General features: G+C 59.3%; 1 protein-coding gene across 1 annotated transcript in view; it reads left to right on the forward strand.

Moving 5' to 3' along the window:
• Positions 1–13,232, forward strand: part of LOC131569160 (adhesion G protein-coupled receptor L1-like) — a 55,039-nt gene extending 41,807 nt beyond the window's left edge. Inside the window, exons 19-26 of the mRNA XM_058821385.1 lie at positions 2–93; positions 1,872–2,040; positions 4,177–4,305; positions 8,737–8,833; positions 10,209–10,328; positions 10,968–10,985; positions 12,668–12,879; positions 13,050–13,232. Of these exons, the coding sequence (XP_058677368.1) occupies positions 2–93; positions 1,872–2,040; positions 4,177–4,305; positions 8,737–8,833; positions 10,209–10,328; positions 10,968–10,985; positions 12,668–12,879; positions 13,050–13,232 (1,020 nt within the window). The remainder of the gene's footprint in view (position 1; positions 94–1,871; positions 2,041–4,176; positions 4,306–8,736; positions 8,834–10,208; positions 10,329–10,967; positions 10,986–12,667; positions 12,880–13,049) is intronic.
• Positions 13,233–13,858: the final 626 nt, after the last annotated feature.

The following is a 13,858-nucleotide window of genomic DNA, read 5'->3' on the forward strand; positions in this document are numbered from 1 at the left end:
GGTGACGCTGGTGTTCCTGCTGGTCACCCTGCACAAGATGCTGCGCAGCTCAGCCGCCCTCAAACCCGACTCCAGCCGCCTGGACAGCATCAGGTGGGGACCCCAAACGGGACCCCAAAGGGGGGACCCCAAACAGGACCCCACAGGGAAACCCCAAATGGGAGCCCACAGGGGGAATTCCAAATGGGACCCCAAAGAGAAACCCCAAATGGGACCCCAAAGGGGGAACCCCAAATGGGACCCCCAAACTAGGGGAGACCCCAAACAGGGAGGGCTGGACCCTAAACAAGACCCCACAGGGAGAACCCCAAATGGGATCCCTGAATTTGGGAAGGCTCCATATGGGGGAGGATGGACCTCAAATAGGACCCTACAGGGGGAACCCCAAATGGTACCCCACAGGGAGAACCCCAAATGGGACCCCGAAGGGAAACCCCAGACAGGACCCCAAAGGGAAACCCCAAACAGGACTTCAAAGGGAAACACCAAACAGGACCCCCGAAATGGGGGGGACTCCAAACAGAGAGGGAGACACCCCAAATGGGACTCCAAAGGGAAACCCCAAATGAGACTCCTGAACTAGGGGGGACTCCAAACAGGAGGGGGATGGACCCCAAATGGGACCCCAAAGAGGGAACCGCAAATGGAACCCCACAGGGAGAACCCCAAGTGGGACCCCATAGGGAAACCCCAAACGGGACCCCTGAACTGGGGGGGGACTCCAAATGGGGGGGACAATGGACCCCAACTGGGACCCTACAAAGGGAAACCTCAAGCAGGACCCCACATGGGGGAACTTCAAGCAGGGCCCCACACAGGGAAACCCCACGTGGGACCCCAAAGGGAAACCCCAAACGGGACCCCAAAGGGAAACCCCAAATAGGACCCCACAGGGGGGAACCCCAAATGGGACCCCTGAACTGGGGCGACCTGCAAAGACGGGAGGGACCCCAGTTGGGACCCCCTATGGGCACCCCCAAATGGGGGGACCCCAAATGACCCCCTTGAGTTCAGGGGGGCCCAAATGAGATCCCAAACAGGAGGAACCCAAGTGGGACCCCTGAATGGCGGTATCCCAAACAGGACCCCAAACAGGGCAGGGAGGGACCCCAAAATGGGGCCCAACTCCCCTGGAGCTCCCTGGCTGGGGGTGCTGGGGGTCCCAGTGCCCTCCCAGTCCTTCCCAGTACCCTCCCAGTCCTTCCCAGTGCCCTTCAGTGCCCTGCCACTGCCCTCCAGTCCCTCCCAGTGTCCCCCCAGTGTCTCCCAGTACCCTTCAGTCTCTCCCAGTCCATCCCAGTCCTCTCACTCAGGGTCTCTGGGGGTCCCACTGCTCCCCAATTCTCTCCCAGTGTTCCCCAGTCCCTCCCAGTCCTTCCCAGTGCCCCCAGTGCCTCTGACTGCCCTCCAACTCCTCCCAGTACCCTCCCCGTACCCTCCAGTCCCTCCCAGTCCCCTCACTCAGGACCTCTGGGTGCCCCACTGCTCCCCACTCCCCTCCCAGTGCTCCCCAGTCCATCCCAGTTCCCTCACTCAGGATGCCTGCGGTCCCACCTCTCCCCAGTCTCCTCCCAGTGCTCCCTATTTTCCTCCCAGTACTTCCCAGTCCATCCCAGTCCCCTCATTCATGTCTGGGTCCCACCACTTCCCAGTCCCTCCCAGTGCTCCCCAGTCCCTCCCAGTGCTCCCCAGTTCCTTCCAGTCCCTCCCAGTGCTCCCCAGTCCCTCCCAGTTCTCTCCAGTCCCTCCCAGTGCTCCCCAGTCCATCCCAGTGCTCCTCAATCCCCCCCAGTGCTCCCTAGTCCATCCCAGTGCTCCCCAGTCCCTCCCAGTCCATCCCAGTCCCTCCCAGTGATCAGGGTGCCCCGCAGGTCGTGGGCGCTGGGGGCCATCGCGCTGCTGCTGCTGCTGGGGCTCACCTGGGCCTTCGGCCTCCTCTTCGTCACCCGCGAGTCCGTGCTGACGGCGTCGCTGTTCACGGCCTGCAACGCCCTGCAGGGCACCTTCATCTTCCTCTTCCACTGCGCCCTCCAGAAGAAGGTGCGGGGACACTGGGAGGGACTGGGAGGCACTGGGAGGGCCCTGGGAGGGACTGGGATACACAGAGATCATGGGTAAGGGACAGTGGGAGGGGACAGAGGGGACATCAATTGAGTACCTTCATCTTCCTCTTCCAGCAGAAGAAGGTGCGGGGGGAAGTGGGGGCACTGGAAGGCACTGGGAGGGAATGGGAGGGAGTGGGAGAAACTGGGGGGGACTGGGAGGCACTGGGATACACAGAGATCAGGGGTAAGAGACAGTGGGAGGGAACAGGGGGGACAGTGGTCAAGTACCTTCATCTTCCTCTTCCACCAGAAGAAGGTGCAGGGGGCACTGGGAGGGACTGGGAGAAACTGGGATGGACTGGGAGGCACTGGGAGGGACTGGGATACACAGAGATCAGGGGTAAGGGACAGTGGAAGAGCACAGGGGGGACATCAGTCGAGTACCTTCCTCTTCCTCTTCTACTGTGCCCTCCAGAATATGTGGGAGACACTGGGAGAGACTGGGAGGCTCTGGGAGGGCACTGGGACACGTGGAGATTGTGGGTAAGGGACAGTGGGAGGGGCACAGGGGGGACAGTGGTTGAGTACCTTCATCTTCCTCTTCTACTGTGCCCTCCAGAAGAATGCGTGGGAGGAACTGGGGGCACTGGGAGGGACTGGGAGGCACTGGGAGGCACTGGGATGGACTGGGATACACAGAGATTGTGGGTAAGGGACAGTAGGAGGGCACAGGGGGGACAGTGGTCAAGTACCTTCCTCTTCCACTGGGCCCTCCAGAAGAAGGAGGGAGAAACTCGGGGAGACTGGGAGTCACAGGGAGGAATTGGGAAGGCCTGGTAAAATCTGGGACAGACTGGGAGGCACTGGGAGATAGTGGGACTCCCAGAGATCAGGAATGAAGGGACTGGGAGGACACTGTGTGGGCACCTTCATCTTCCTCTTCCACTGTGCCCTCCAGAAAAAGATTTGGGGGGCACTGGGAAGGACTGGGAGGGACTGGGATCCTCACAGAACATTGGTGAAGGGCACTGGGATGGACTGGGGGGAACTGGGAGGGACTGGGATCCTCACAGAGCATTGGTGAAGGGCACTGGGATGGACTGGGGGGAACTGGGAGAGTGGGACCTCCAGAGATCATGAATGAGGGCACTGGGAGGGACTGGGGGGAACTGGGACAGTAATGAGGGGCTACTGGGTTGTTACTGGTGGGCACCCAGTTGCACCAGGAGCTCAGGAAGGGTCTGGCACTGGGGGCGCTGGGAGGCTACTGGGAGGTTAGTGGGGTGAACTGGTGGGTATTGACCCCCCCAGGAGCCTCCCAGGTGCATGGGGAACAGCACTGGGTGTTACAGGGGAGCACTGGTGTGTTACTGGTGTGTTACTTGGTATTACTGGTGTGTTAGTGGGTATTACTGGTGTGTTACTGGGTGTTACTGGTGTGTTACTGGTGTTACTGGGTATTACTGGTGTTACTGGTGTGTTATGGGATATTACTGGTATGTTATGGATGTTACTGGGGTGTTACTGGGTGTTACTGGGTATTACTGGTGTATTACTGGTGTCACTGGTGTGTCACTGGTGCGTTACTGGGTGTTACTGGGGGTACTGGTGTGAACTGGTGTGTTACTGGTTGTTACTAGTGTTACTGGTATGTTAATGGTGTATTATTGGGTATTACTGGTGTATTACTGATGTTACTAGTGTGTTACTGGTTGTGTTACTGGTATGTTACTGGGTATTACTGGTGTTTCTGGGTACTACTGGTGTGTTACTCTGTTACTGGTGTCACTGGTGCGTTACTGGTGTGTTACTGATGTGTTGCTGGGTGTTACTGGTTATTACTGGTGTGTTACTGGTGTATTACTGGTGTCACTGGTGTGTTACTGATGTGTTACTGGGTGTTATCGGTGTTACTGGGTATTAGTGGTGTGTTAATGGGTGTTACTGGTGTGTTACTGTTGTCACTGGTGTGTTATTGGTGTGTTACTGGTGTCACTGGGGTCCCTGGTGTGTTACTGGGTATTACTGGTGTTACTGAGCGTTACTGGTGTGTTACTGGTGTGTTACTGGCCATTACTGGTGTGTCACTGGTGTGTCACTGGTGTCACCGGTGTCCGTGTGTGCTTCCCAGGTGCACCGGGAGCTCAGCAAGTGCCTGCGGCACTCGGGGTGTTGCCTCAGGGGCCCCGCCGGGACCTCCCTGGGCGCCCTCAAACCCTCGGCCGCCCGCGCCCACCCCCGGTACTACAGCGGCACCCAGGTGGGACCCCAAAAACACCTGAAGACACCCCAAACCAGCCCAAAACTACCCCAAAACCTTCCCCTAAAGCCCACCCCTGGTACTACAATGGCACCCAGGTGGGACCCCAAAAACACCTGAAAACACTTGAAAACCACCTCAAACCAGCCCAAAACTACCCCAAAACCCTCCCCTAACCCCCACTCCTGGTACTACAGTGGCACCCAGGTGGGGACCCCAAAAACACCCCAAAACACCCCAAAACCACCCCAAAACACCCCAAAACCCTCCCTTAAACCCCAGCCCAGGTACTACAGCATCACCCAGGTGGAGACCCCCAAAAACCCGCTTGACCTACACAAGAAAAAACCCCAAACATTCCCCTGATACCACAGCAGCATCCAGGTGGGGACCCCCAAAAGCCTCAAAAATCCCCTCCAATAGACAGGGGGTCTTTGAGGGATCTCTCGCAGAGATAGGGGCCCATAGCTCTGAAAAATCACAAATCCCACAGACAATCCTATAGACACCCACCCAGAGACCCCATATGGGGAAGGTCTCTGGGGAGGGTTTATGGGATTTCCAATCCCTATTTCTTTCATTTTTCTGCTTTTTTTACTCACATTTCCCACCCTTTCTGTTTTTTTCTTTTCCTGTGCTTTTTCTTTCCTTTTCCACCCTTTTTTCTCTTCACATTTCCTGCTTTTTTTTTAATATTTTCTCTTTCGTTTATGACTCTTCTCACCTTTCCCACCCTTCTCTATTTCATTTTCCCAATGTCTTTCCCTCACAATTTCAGCTCTTTTTTATTTTCTTTTTTCCACCCTTTCCCCTCACATTTCCCACCTTTCTTTGTCTCACATTCCCCACACTTTTTCCCCTCATGTTTCCCGCCTGTTTCCCCCTCACATTTTCCACACTTTTTCCACTCACTTTTCCCTCCCTTTTCTCCCCTCACGTTTCCCTCCATTTTTCCCCTTATCTTTACCACTCTTTTTCCCCCTCAGGTTTGCCACCCTTTTCCCTTCACATTTTCCACCCTTTCCCCCCTCACATTTCCCACTTGTTTTCCCTCATGTTTCTCACCTTTTCCCTTCACATTTCCCACCCATTTCCCTTCATATTTTCCACCCCTTTCCCCTTCATGTTTCCCTCCATTTTCCCCCTCACTTTTTCCCTCCCTTTCCCCCTCATGCCTCTTGCCTTTCTCCCCTCACATTTCCCACTGTTTTCCCCTCACCTTTCCCGCCCTTTCCTCCCCTCACATTTCCCACCATTTTTTCCCTTATCTTTCCCACCCTTTTCTCCCCTCAGATTTGCCACCTTTTCCCTTCACGTTTCCCACCCTTTGTCCCTTCATGTTTCCCTCCATTTCCCCCTCACATTTCCCGCCTTTTCCCCCTCACATTTCCCACTGTTTTCCCTCACGTTTCCCACCTTTTTCACCTCACGTTTCCTTCTCTTATTTCCATTTCCCACCCTTTCCCCCTCATATTTCCCACTTTTTAAAAATTAAGTTTCCCCCTGTTTTCTCCTCTCACCTTTCCTGCCTTTTTCTCCCCTCATGTTTTCCACCATTTTCCCCCTTCTCTTTCCCACCCTTTTTCCCCCTCAGATTTGCCACCTTTTCCCTTCACGTTTTCAACCCCTTTCCCCCTCATATTTCCCACTTTTTTTACAATTAAGTTTCTCCCCCCTTTTCTCCCCTCACGTTTCCCACTCTTTTCTCCCCTCACATTTCCCACCATTCTTTCCCTTATCTTTCCCACCCATTTTCCCTCTCAGGTTTCCCACCCTTTTCCCTTCACATTTTCTACCCCTTGTCCCCTCATGTTTCCCTCCATTTTCCCTCTCACTTTTCCTGCCCTTTCCCCCTCATGTTTCCCATCCTTTTCACCTCACGTTTCCTGCTCTTATTCTCTTCACATTTCCTGCCATTTCCCCCTCACATTTCCTGCCCTTTTTCCCTCACATTTCCCACTGTTTTCCCCTCATATTTCCCACCCCTTTCCCCCTCACATTTCCTGCACTTTCCCCCTCACCTTTCCCATCCTTTTCTCCCCTCACGTTTCCTAACATTTTTTTCTCTTATCTTTCCCACCTTTTTCCCTTCATGTTTTCCACCCCTTTCCCCATCATGTTTCCCTCCCTTTTCCCCCTTACTTTTCCTGCCCTTTTCCCCTCGTGTTTCCCACTGTTTCCCCCTCATGTTTCTCACCCTTTTCCCCTCATATTTCCTATGCTAATTCCCTTCACATTTCCCGCCCTTTCCCCCTCACCTTTGCCTCCCTTTTCCCTCCTCACGTTTCCCACCATTTTTCCCTTATCTTTCCAACCCTTTCCCCCCTTCATGTTTCCCTCCATTTCCCCCCTCACATTTACCACCCTTTTCACCTCACATTTCCTGCTCTTATTCCCTTCATATTTCCCTCCCTTTTCCCCTCACATTTCCTGCCCTTTCCCCCTCACATTTTCCACCCTTTTCCCACTCACTTTTTCCACCTTTTTCTCCCCTCATGTTTCCTGCCATTTTTTCTCTTACCTTTCCCACCCTTTTTTCCCCTCAGGTTTGCAACTTTTTCCCCCTCATGTTTTCCACCCTTTCCCCCTCACATTTCCTGCCACTTTTTCTCTTACCTTTCCCACCCTTTTTTCCCCTCAGGTTTGCAACTTTTTCCCCCTCATGTTTTCCACCCTTTCCCCCTCACATTTCCTGCCACTTTTTCCTCTCACATTTCCCCCCCTCTTTTCCTCTCCCATTTTCCACCCCTTTCCCCCTCACAAATCCTGCCTTTTTCCCCCTCACATTTCTTGCCCTTTCCCCCTCACATTTCCCACCCTTTGCACCTCACGTTTCCTTCTCTTATTCCCTTCACATTTCCCACCCTTTTCCTCCTCATATTTCCCACTTTTCTGCCTTTAGGTTTTCCACCCCTTTCCCCCTCATGTTTCCCCCCCTTTTCTCCCCTCACCTTTCCCACCCTTTTCTCTCCTCACATTTCCCATCATTCTTTCCCACCCTTTTTTCCCCTCAGGTTTGCCACCCTTTTTCTCTTCATGTTTTCCACCCCTTGTTCCCTCATGTTTCCCTCCATTTTCCCCCTCACATTTCCTGCCCTTTCCCCCTCACGTTTCACGCCTTTTTCCCCCTCACATTTCTCACTGTTTTCTCCTCACATTTCCCACCCTTTTCACCTCATGTTTCCTGCTCTTATTCTCTTCACATTTCCCGCCCTTTCCCCCCTCCCATTTCCTGCCCTTTCCCCCTCACGTTTCCCATCATTTTTTCCCTTATCTTTCCCACCATTTTCCCCCCTCAGATTTGCCACCCTTTTCCCCTCAAATTTTCCACCCCTTTCCCCCTCATGTTTCCCTCCATTTTTCCCTCTCACTTTTCCTACCCTTTTTCCCCTCATGTTTCCTCCCTTTCCCCCTCACATTTCCCACGCTTTCTCCCCTCACATTTCCCATCCCTTTCCCCTCCCTTTTTCTACCCTTTTCCCCTCAGGCTTTAAACACTTTTCCCACCATTTTTCCCTGCCCCTTTTCTCCTCAAATCCTGGGGCTGCCACGCTTCCCTCATCACTCTTGGGGCCTGTCAATCACTCTGAAGGACTGATCCTGTCTGTCAATCACTCTGAGGGGCTGATCCTGTCTGTCAATCACTTTTATTCCTGCCTGTCAATCACAGAGGCCAGCTGTCAATCACTCTAGTCCTGCCTGTCAGTCCCACACACACCCCAGACACCTCAGAGCCCCCCAAATTACCCCCCAAACTCATGCTCAGCACTACATCAGCACCCAGGTTGGGACCCCCAAGCTCCCCAAAAGGCCCCTCACCCCAAAAAAGCCCAAAGCCCCCAAACCCACTCCACACCCAGGATCCTCCCCATGGCACCCTCAACTCCCCCATGAGAGCATCCCCCAGATGCAGATGTGCCCCCTCCAGACCCCCCAAATCTCCCTGTGACACCCCAAGATCCCCCCATGTTACCCCAAAACCTCCTGGACCCGAAATCTCTCCCAAAACCTCCCTCAGACCCTGCCAGGCTGTGGGTGCTGCATGTGGGGACACCTTGGGGGTATTCTGGTGTGTCTGGCGGGGTTCTGGGGTGGTTTTGGAGAGTTCTGGGGTGGTTTTGGGGGGTTCTGGGGTGGTTTTGGGGTGTTCTGGGGTGGGTTTGGGGAGTTCTGGGGTGTCTGGGGGGTTCTGGGGTGGGTTTGGGGAGTTCTGGGGTGTCTGGGGGGTTCTGGGGTGGTTTTGGGGGGTTCTGGGGTGGGTTTGGGGAGTTCTGGGGTGTCTGGGGGGTTCTGGGGTGGTTTTGGGGGGTTCTGGGGTGGGTTTGGGGGTGGTTTTGGGTGACTCTGGGGTGGGTTTTGGGGTGGTTTTGGGGGGGCTCTTGGGCGGTTTTGGGGGTTCTGGGGGTCCCAGCCCCGCCGCGGTGCCCCCAGAGCCGGATCCGGAGGATGTGGAATGACACGGTCCGGAAACAGACGGAGTCCAGTTTTATGGGGGGAGACCTGAACAGCACCCCAACCTTGAACCGAGGTGAGAGACCCCCAAAAACACCTCAGTGCCCCCCCCTGCCCTGAACGGAGGTGAGACCCCACCCCAAAAAACCCCAGAGACCCCCAAAAACACCTCAGAGCCCCCCTGCCCTGAATGGAGGTGACACCCCTCCCCAAAAAAACCCAGAGACTCCCAAAAACTCAGAGCCCCCCCTGCCCTGAACGGAGATGAGACCCCTCCCCAGAGACCCCAGAGACACCGGAGACCATCCTGAGACCCCCAGAGACCACCAGAGACCCCCCAAGAGACCCCCAGAGATCCCCAGAGACCCCAGAGGCCACCCTCCACCCTGAATGGAGGTGAGACCCCTCCCCAAAACTTCCAGAGACCTTCAGAGACCCCCAGAGACCCTTCCTCCACCTTGAACAGTGGTGAGACCCCTCCCCAAAAACCCCCCAGAACTCCCAGACACCCCCAGAGACCCCAGAGAGAACAAAGACATTACTCCACCCTGAACGGTGGAGTTCAAAAACCCCACAGGACCCCAAAGATCCCTCTGGGCCCCCTGAGACCCCCTGAGATGCCTCAGATCCACCTCAGACCCCTGAATCCCCCCACCCCTCCCCTGGATCCCCAAAGACCCCTCATGCTCCCCAAACTCCACTCACAGCACCCATGTGAGGACCCCAAAACACCCCAAGACCCCCCCCAGAGCTTGGGCACCCCCCCTGGGGCCTAGGGATCCCCCCCAGGGTATTGGGGACCCCCCAAATTTTGGGATCCCCCCAGTATTTGGACTCCCCTTACTTTGGGAGCCCCTCTGTGTTTTGGGGACCCCCAGGGTATCAGGGAATCCCCCGAGTTTTGGGGACCCCCAGACCCTCTCAGGTGTTTTGGGGGCACACGGTGGGGGGGGGATCCAGTCCCTCCCCAAGTTTTGGGGACCCCCAGGGTATCAGGGAACGCACAGATTTTGGGGACACCCCCCAGGGGTTTTGGGGGCACACGGGAGGGCGGTCCAGCCCCTCTCCAGGTTTTGGGTACCCCCAGGGTATCAGCGAACCCCCCGAGTTTTGGGGACCCCCCCAGGGGTTTTGGGGGCACCCGGTGGAGAGTCCAGCCCCTCCCCAGGTTTTGGGGAGCCCCCGAGACCCCCTCAGGGGTTTTGGGGACCCCCAGGGTGTCAGGGAACCCCTCAGGGGTTTTGGGGGCACACGGGGCGGGGGTCCAGCCCCTCCCCAGGTTTTGGGGACCCCCTCAGGGGTTTTGTGGACCCCCAGGGTATCAGGGAACTCCCCGGGTTTTGGGGACTCCCCCCAGGGGTTTTGCAGGCACAAGGGGGGAGCGGTCCAGCCCCTCCCCAAGTTTTGGGGACCGCCCCAGCCCCCCGTGTATGACCCCCCCCTCTCCGCAGGGTCGCACCTCCTGCCCAACCCGGTGCTGCCGCCGCGGGGGGGGTCGAGCCCCTACAACACCCTGCTGGCCGAGGGGGGGGGCTTCACCCCCGCCTCACCCCCCGCCTTCACCGCCCCAGGTGGGTCTGGGGGAGCCCGACCCCCCCAAAGTGCCCCCAAACCTTCGGGAGCCCCCCGAAAATCCTTCCTGCCTCAGCTCCCCCCCATGGGTGGGTTCAGCGGGAGTTTGGGGGGTCCTGGGTGCTCCCACCCCCCTGAACATCCCAATTTCAGCCCCTGGTCCCACAAAATCCCCCCCACAGCCCCTGGATCCCCCCAAAATCCCCCCACAGCCCTTGGATCCCCCCAAGACCCCCCATGACCCCTGGATCCCTCCAAAATCCCCCCTAAAATCCCCTCACAGCCCCTGGATGCCCCCCAAAATCCCCCCAAATCCCCCACAGCCCCTGCCCCCAATGGGGGTTTTGGGGGGTCCCGGCTGCTGCATCCCCCCAATTTCAGCCCCTGGGTGGGAATGGGGGGGATTTTCCTGCTCCCCGAAACTGCCCCCCCAACCTTCTGGGCCCCCCAAAACTCCCCCAGAGAGGGACAGAGGGGTCCTGACCCCACACAGCCCCAAATTCGCCCCCAAATGTCCCCAAATGTCCCAGCTGTGGGGTGATGGGGGAACTGGGGGCATTTGGGGGGGTCTGGGGGGGGGGATTTGGGGGTGTCTGGGGTGGGATGTGACCCCCCCTAAATGCTGCCTCTGTCCTCAGGGAGCTTCCGTGACACCAGTAAGTGCTGCCCCACAACCCCTCCCCGTGCCCCTCCTTGTGCCCCCCCAGCCCCACATTTGCCCCCTACACCCCTACACCCCCTGACCCCCCCGAGCCCCCCAACCCCCCTCCAGACCCACTCAGTGACCCCCCCCAACCCCCTTGAACCCCCAGATCCCTCAGCTGATGCCCCAAACCTGCCCCAATCCCCCAGATTCCACCACAGACCCCCCCAAACCCTGCCCGAACTCCCCAGATCCCACCACTGACCCCCCAAACCTGCCCCAGTACCCCAGAGCCCCCAAACCCTTCCCGAAGCCCCCAGATCCCCCCAAACCTTTCACAGCACCCCCAACTCCCCCTATATCTCCCCAGCCTTACAGAATGACCCTCCCAGACCCCTCACTGACCATCCAATGACCACACAGACCCTCAACTGACCCTCCAAACACCCTCATCGACCCTCCAAGGCCCCCATGACCCCCCAAAACCCCTCACTGACCTTCCAAGCCCCCCAGTGACCCCCCAGACCCTGCCACTGACCGCCCCCAACCCCCCCACTGACCCCCCAATGACCCTCCAATGACCACACAGGTCCCTCAATGACCCCCCAAACACCCTCATTGACCCTCCAAGACCCTCAATGGCCACCCCCAGACCCTCTGCTGACCCCCCAATGACCACCCCGAGATCCCCACACTGACCCCCCCAAGCCCCCCAATGACTTCCCCCAGACCCCCCCACTGACCCCCCAATAACCGCCTGGACTCCCCAACTGACCTACAAATGACCCCCCCCAGACCCTCTCACTGACCCCAGCAAGCCCTCCAGTGATCCCTCAGACACACCCAAAGACCCCCCCAATGACCTACCAATGATGCCCCCAGACCCTCCACTGACTCTCCAAGGCCCTCAATGACCCCCCCCAAATCCCCTCACTGACCCTCTGAGCCCCCCAATGACCACCCCCAGACACCCACACTGACTCCCCAAAGCCCCCAATGACTCCCCAGAACCTCAGTGACCCCCAGTGACTGCCCAGACCCCCCCCACTGACTCTCCAAGCCCCCCAATGACCCCCCCAAAGCCCCCAAGGATCTCCCAGACACAACCAAGGACCCCCCACTGACCCCTCAATGACCCCCCAAACCCCCCAACTGACCTACCAGTGACCCCCCAGACCCCCTCACTGACCCCTCCAAGCCCCCCAGTGATCCCTCATACCCTCCAAGCCCCCCATTCACGACTCCCAGTCCCCCCTACTGAGCCCCCAAGCACCCCAATGATCCCCCCAAACTCCCTCACGGACCCTCCAAAGCCCCCAATGACCCCTTCCAGACCATCCACTGACCCCCTCCAAGGCCCCCAATGACCCCCTAAGTCCCTCAATGACCCCCCCAAGCCCCCCAATGACCATCCAGACCCCCCGACTGACCTATGAATGACCCCCCAGACCCCTAACTGACCCCCCACTGACCCCCCCAATGACCCCCCAAACCCCCTCACTGACCCCCCAAGTCCCCCAATGACTCCCCCAAACCCCCTCATTGACCCTCCAAAGCCCCCAATGACGCCCCAGACCCCCTCACTGACCCCCCCAAGCCCCCCAATGACCTGCCAAACCACTCACTGACCCACAATGACCCCCCCCCTTCCCTCACTGACACCCCCTCCCCGCACTGACACCCCCCATCCCGCAGAGCCCCCCCGGGAGCCCCCGGAGCCGCTGCCCCTCAATGGCAACTTCAACAACAGCTACAGCCTGCGGGGGGGCCCCGAGGGGGGGCCCGGGGGGGCGGTGCCGGGCCGGGGGGGGTGCCCAGGGGCCCCCCCAGACGCGGCGGCGCTGGAGAAGATGATCATCTCGGAGCTGGTGCACAACAACCTGCGGGGAGGGGGCTCCGCGCACGGGGCGCCCCCCCCGCCCCCGCCGCCCCCCCCGCCGCCCCCCCCCGCCCCCCACCGAGCCCCCCCCCGGCGCCCCCGAGCTGGGGCTGCTCTACCAGGAGCTGGCGCGGGGGAAGCCGGGCGGGCTGGGGCCCCCCCCCCGACCCCCCCCGCGACCCCCGGCACCCCCCCCAGCCGCGGGACTACCCCGACAGCAGCCCCGAGGGGCCCCCACCCCCCGCGCCCCCCTACCTGGGGGGGCCCCCCCGCGCGCCCCCCCCCAACCGCCGGCACAGCCCCGAGACCTTCGGGGGGCCCGAGGGGGGCGCGGGGGGAGCCGAGCCCGACGGGCAGATGCAGCTGGTGACCAGCCTGTGAGACCCCCGGGCGGGGGGGCGCGCGGGACCCTCCCTCACGCCGGGGGCCGGGGGCACGCGGGGGGCACGGGGGCACCGTGGGACCCCCCCATCGCCGGGGGGTGCGGCCTCGCACGGGGATGCGGCCGGGGGGGACCTGGGGGTCCGGGCTCGCACGGGGATCCCCCTCGATCGAGGCTCCAGGGGCACATGGGGGTCTGGTCCCAAGAAAAGACCCCTCCTCACATGGAGGTCCAGCCTCACACAGGGGTCCGGCCCAAGCCACGGCCCCCTCGTGCGAGGTCTTGTCCTCATGGGGGGGTGGCCTCACTCGAGGGTCTGGGGGCACTCAAGGACCCCCACCCCGCACGAGGAGCCAGTCCCCAGCAAGGAGCCGGCCTTGCACGACAACATGGCCGCCACCAGAGGGGACAGCGCGGTCCCAGGGGCTGTGGTGGCACCAGGGCACGGTGTCACACGAGGAGCTGTGGTCGTGCAAGGCCGTGGTGTCACACGAGGACCTTGCACGAGGATCCATCATCTGGCGCCACACGTGAGGACCTCGCCCAAGGATCCACCTGATGTTACCAAGGATCCAGGTGGCGCCACACGTGAGGACCTCACCTGAGGATCCTCCTGGCGCCACAT

This window comes from Ammospiza caudacuta, chromosome 29 (genome assembly GCF_027887145.1).
Source record: "Ammospiza caudacuta isolate bAmmCau1 chromosome 29, bAmmCau1.pri, whole genome shotgun sequence".
In the NCBI taxonomy this organism is placed as follows: domain Eukaryota; kingdom Metazoa; phylum Chordata; class Aves; order Passeriformes; family Passerellidae; genus Ammospiza; species Ammospiza caudacuta.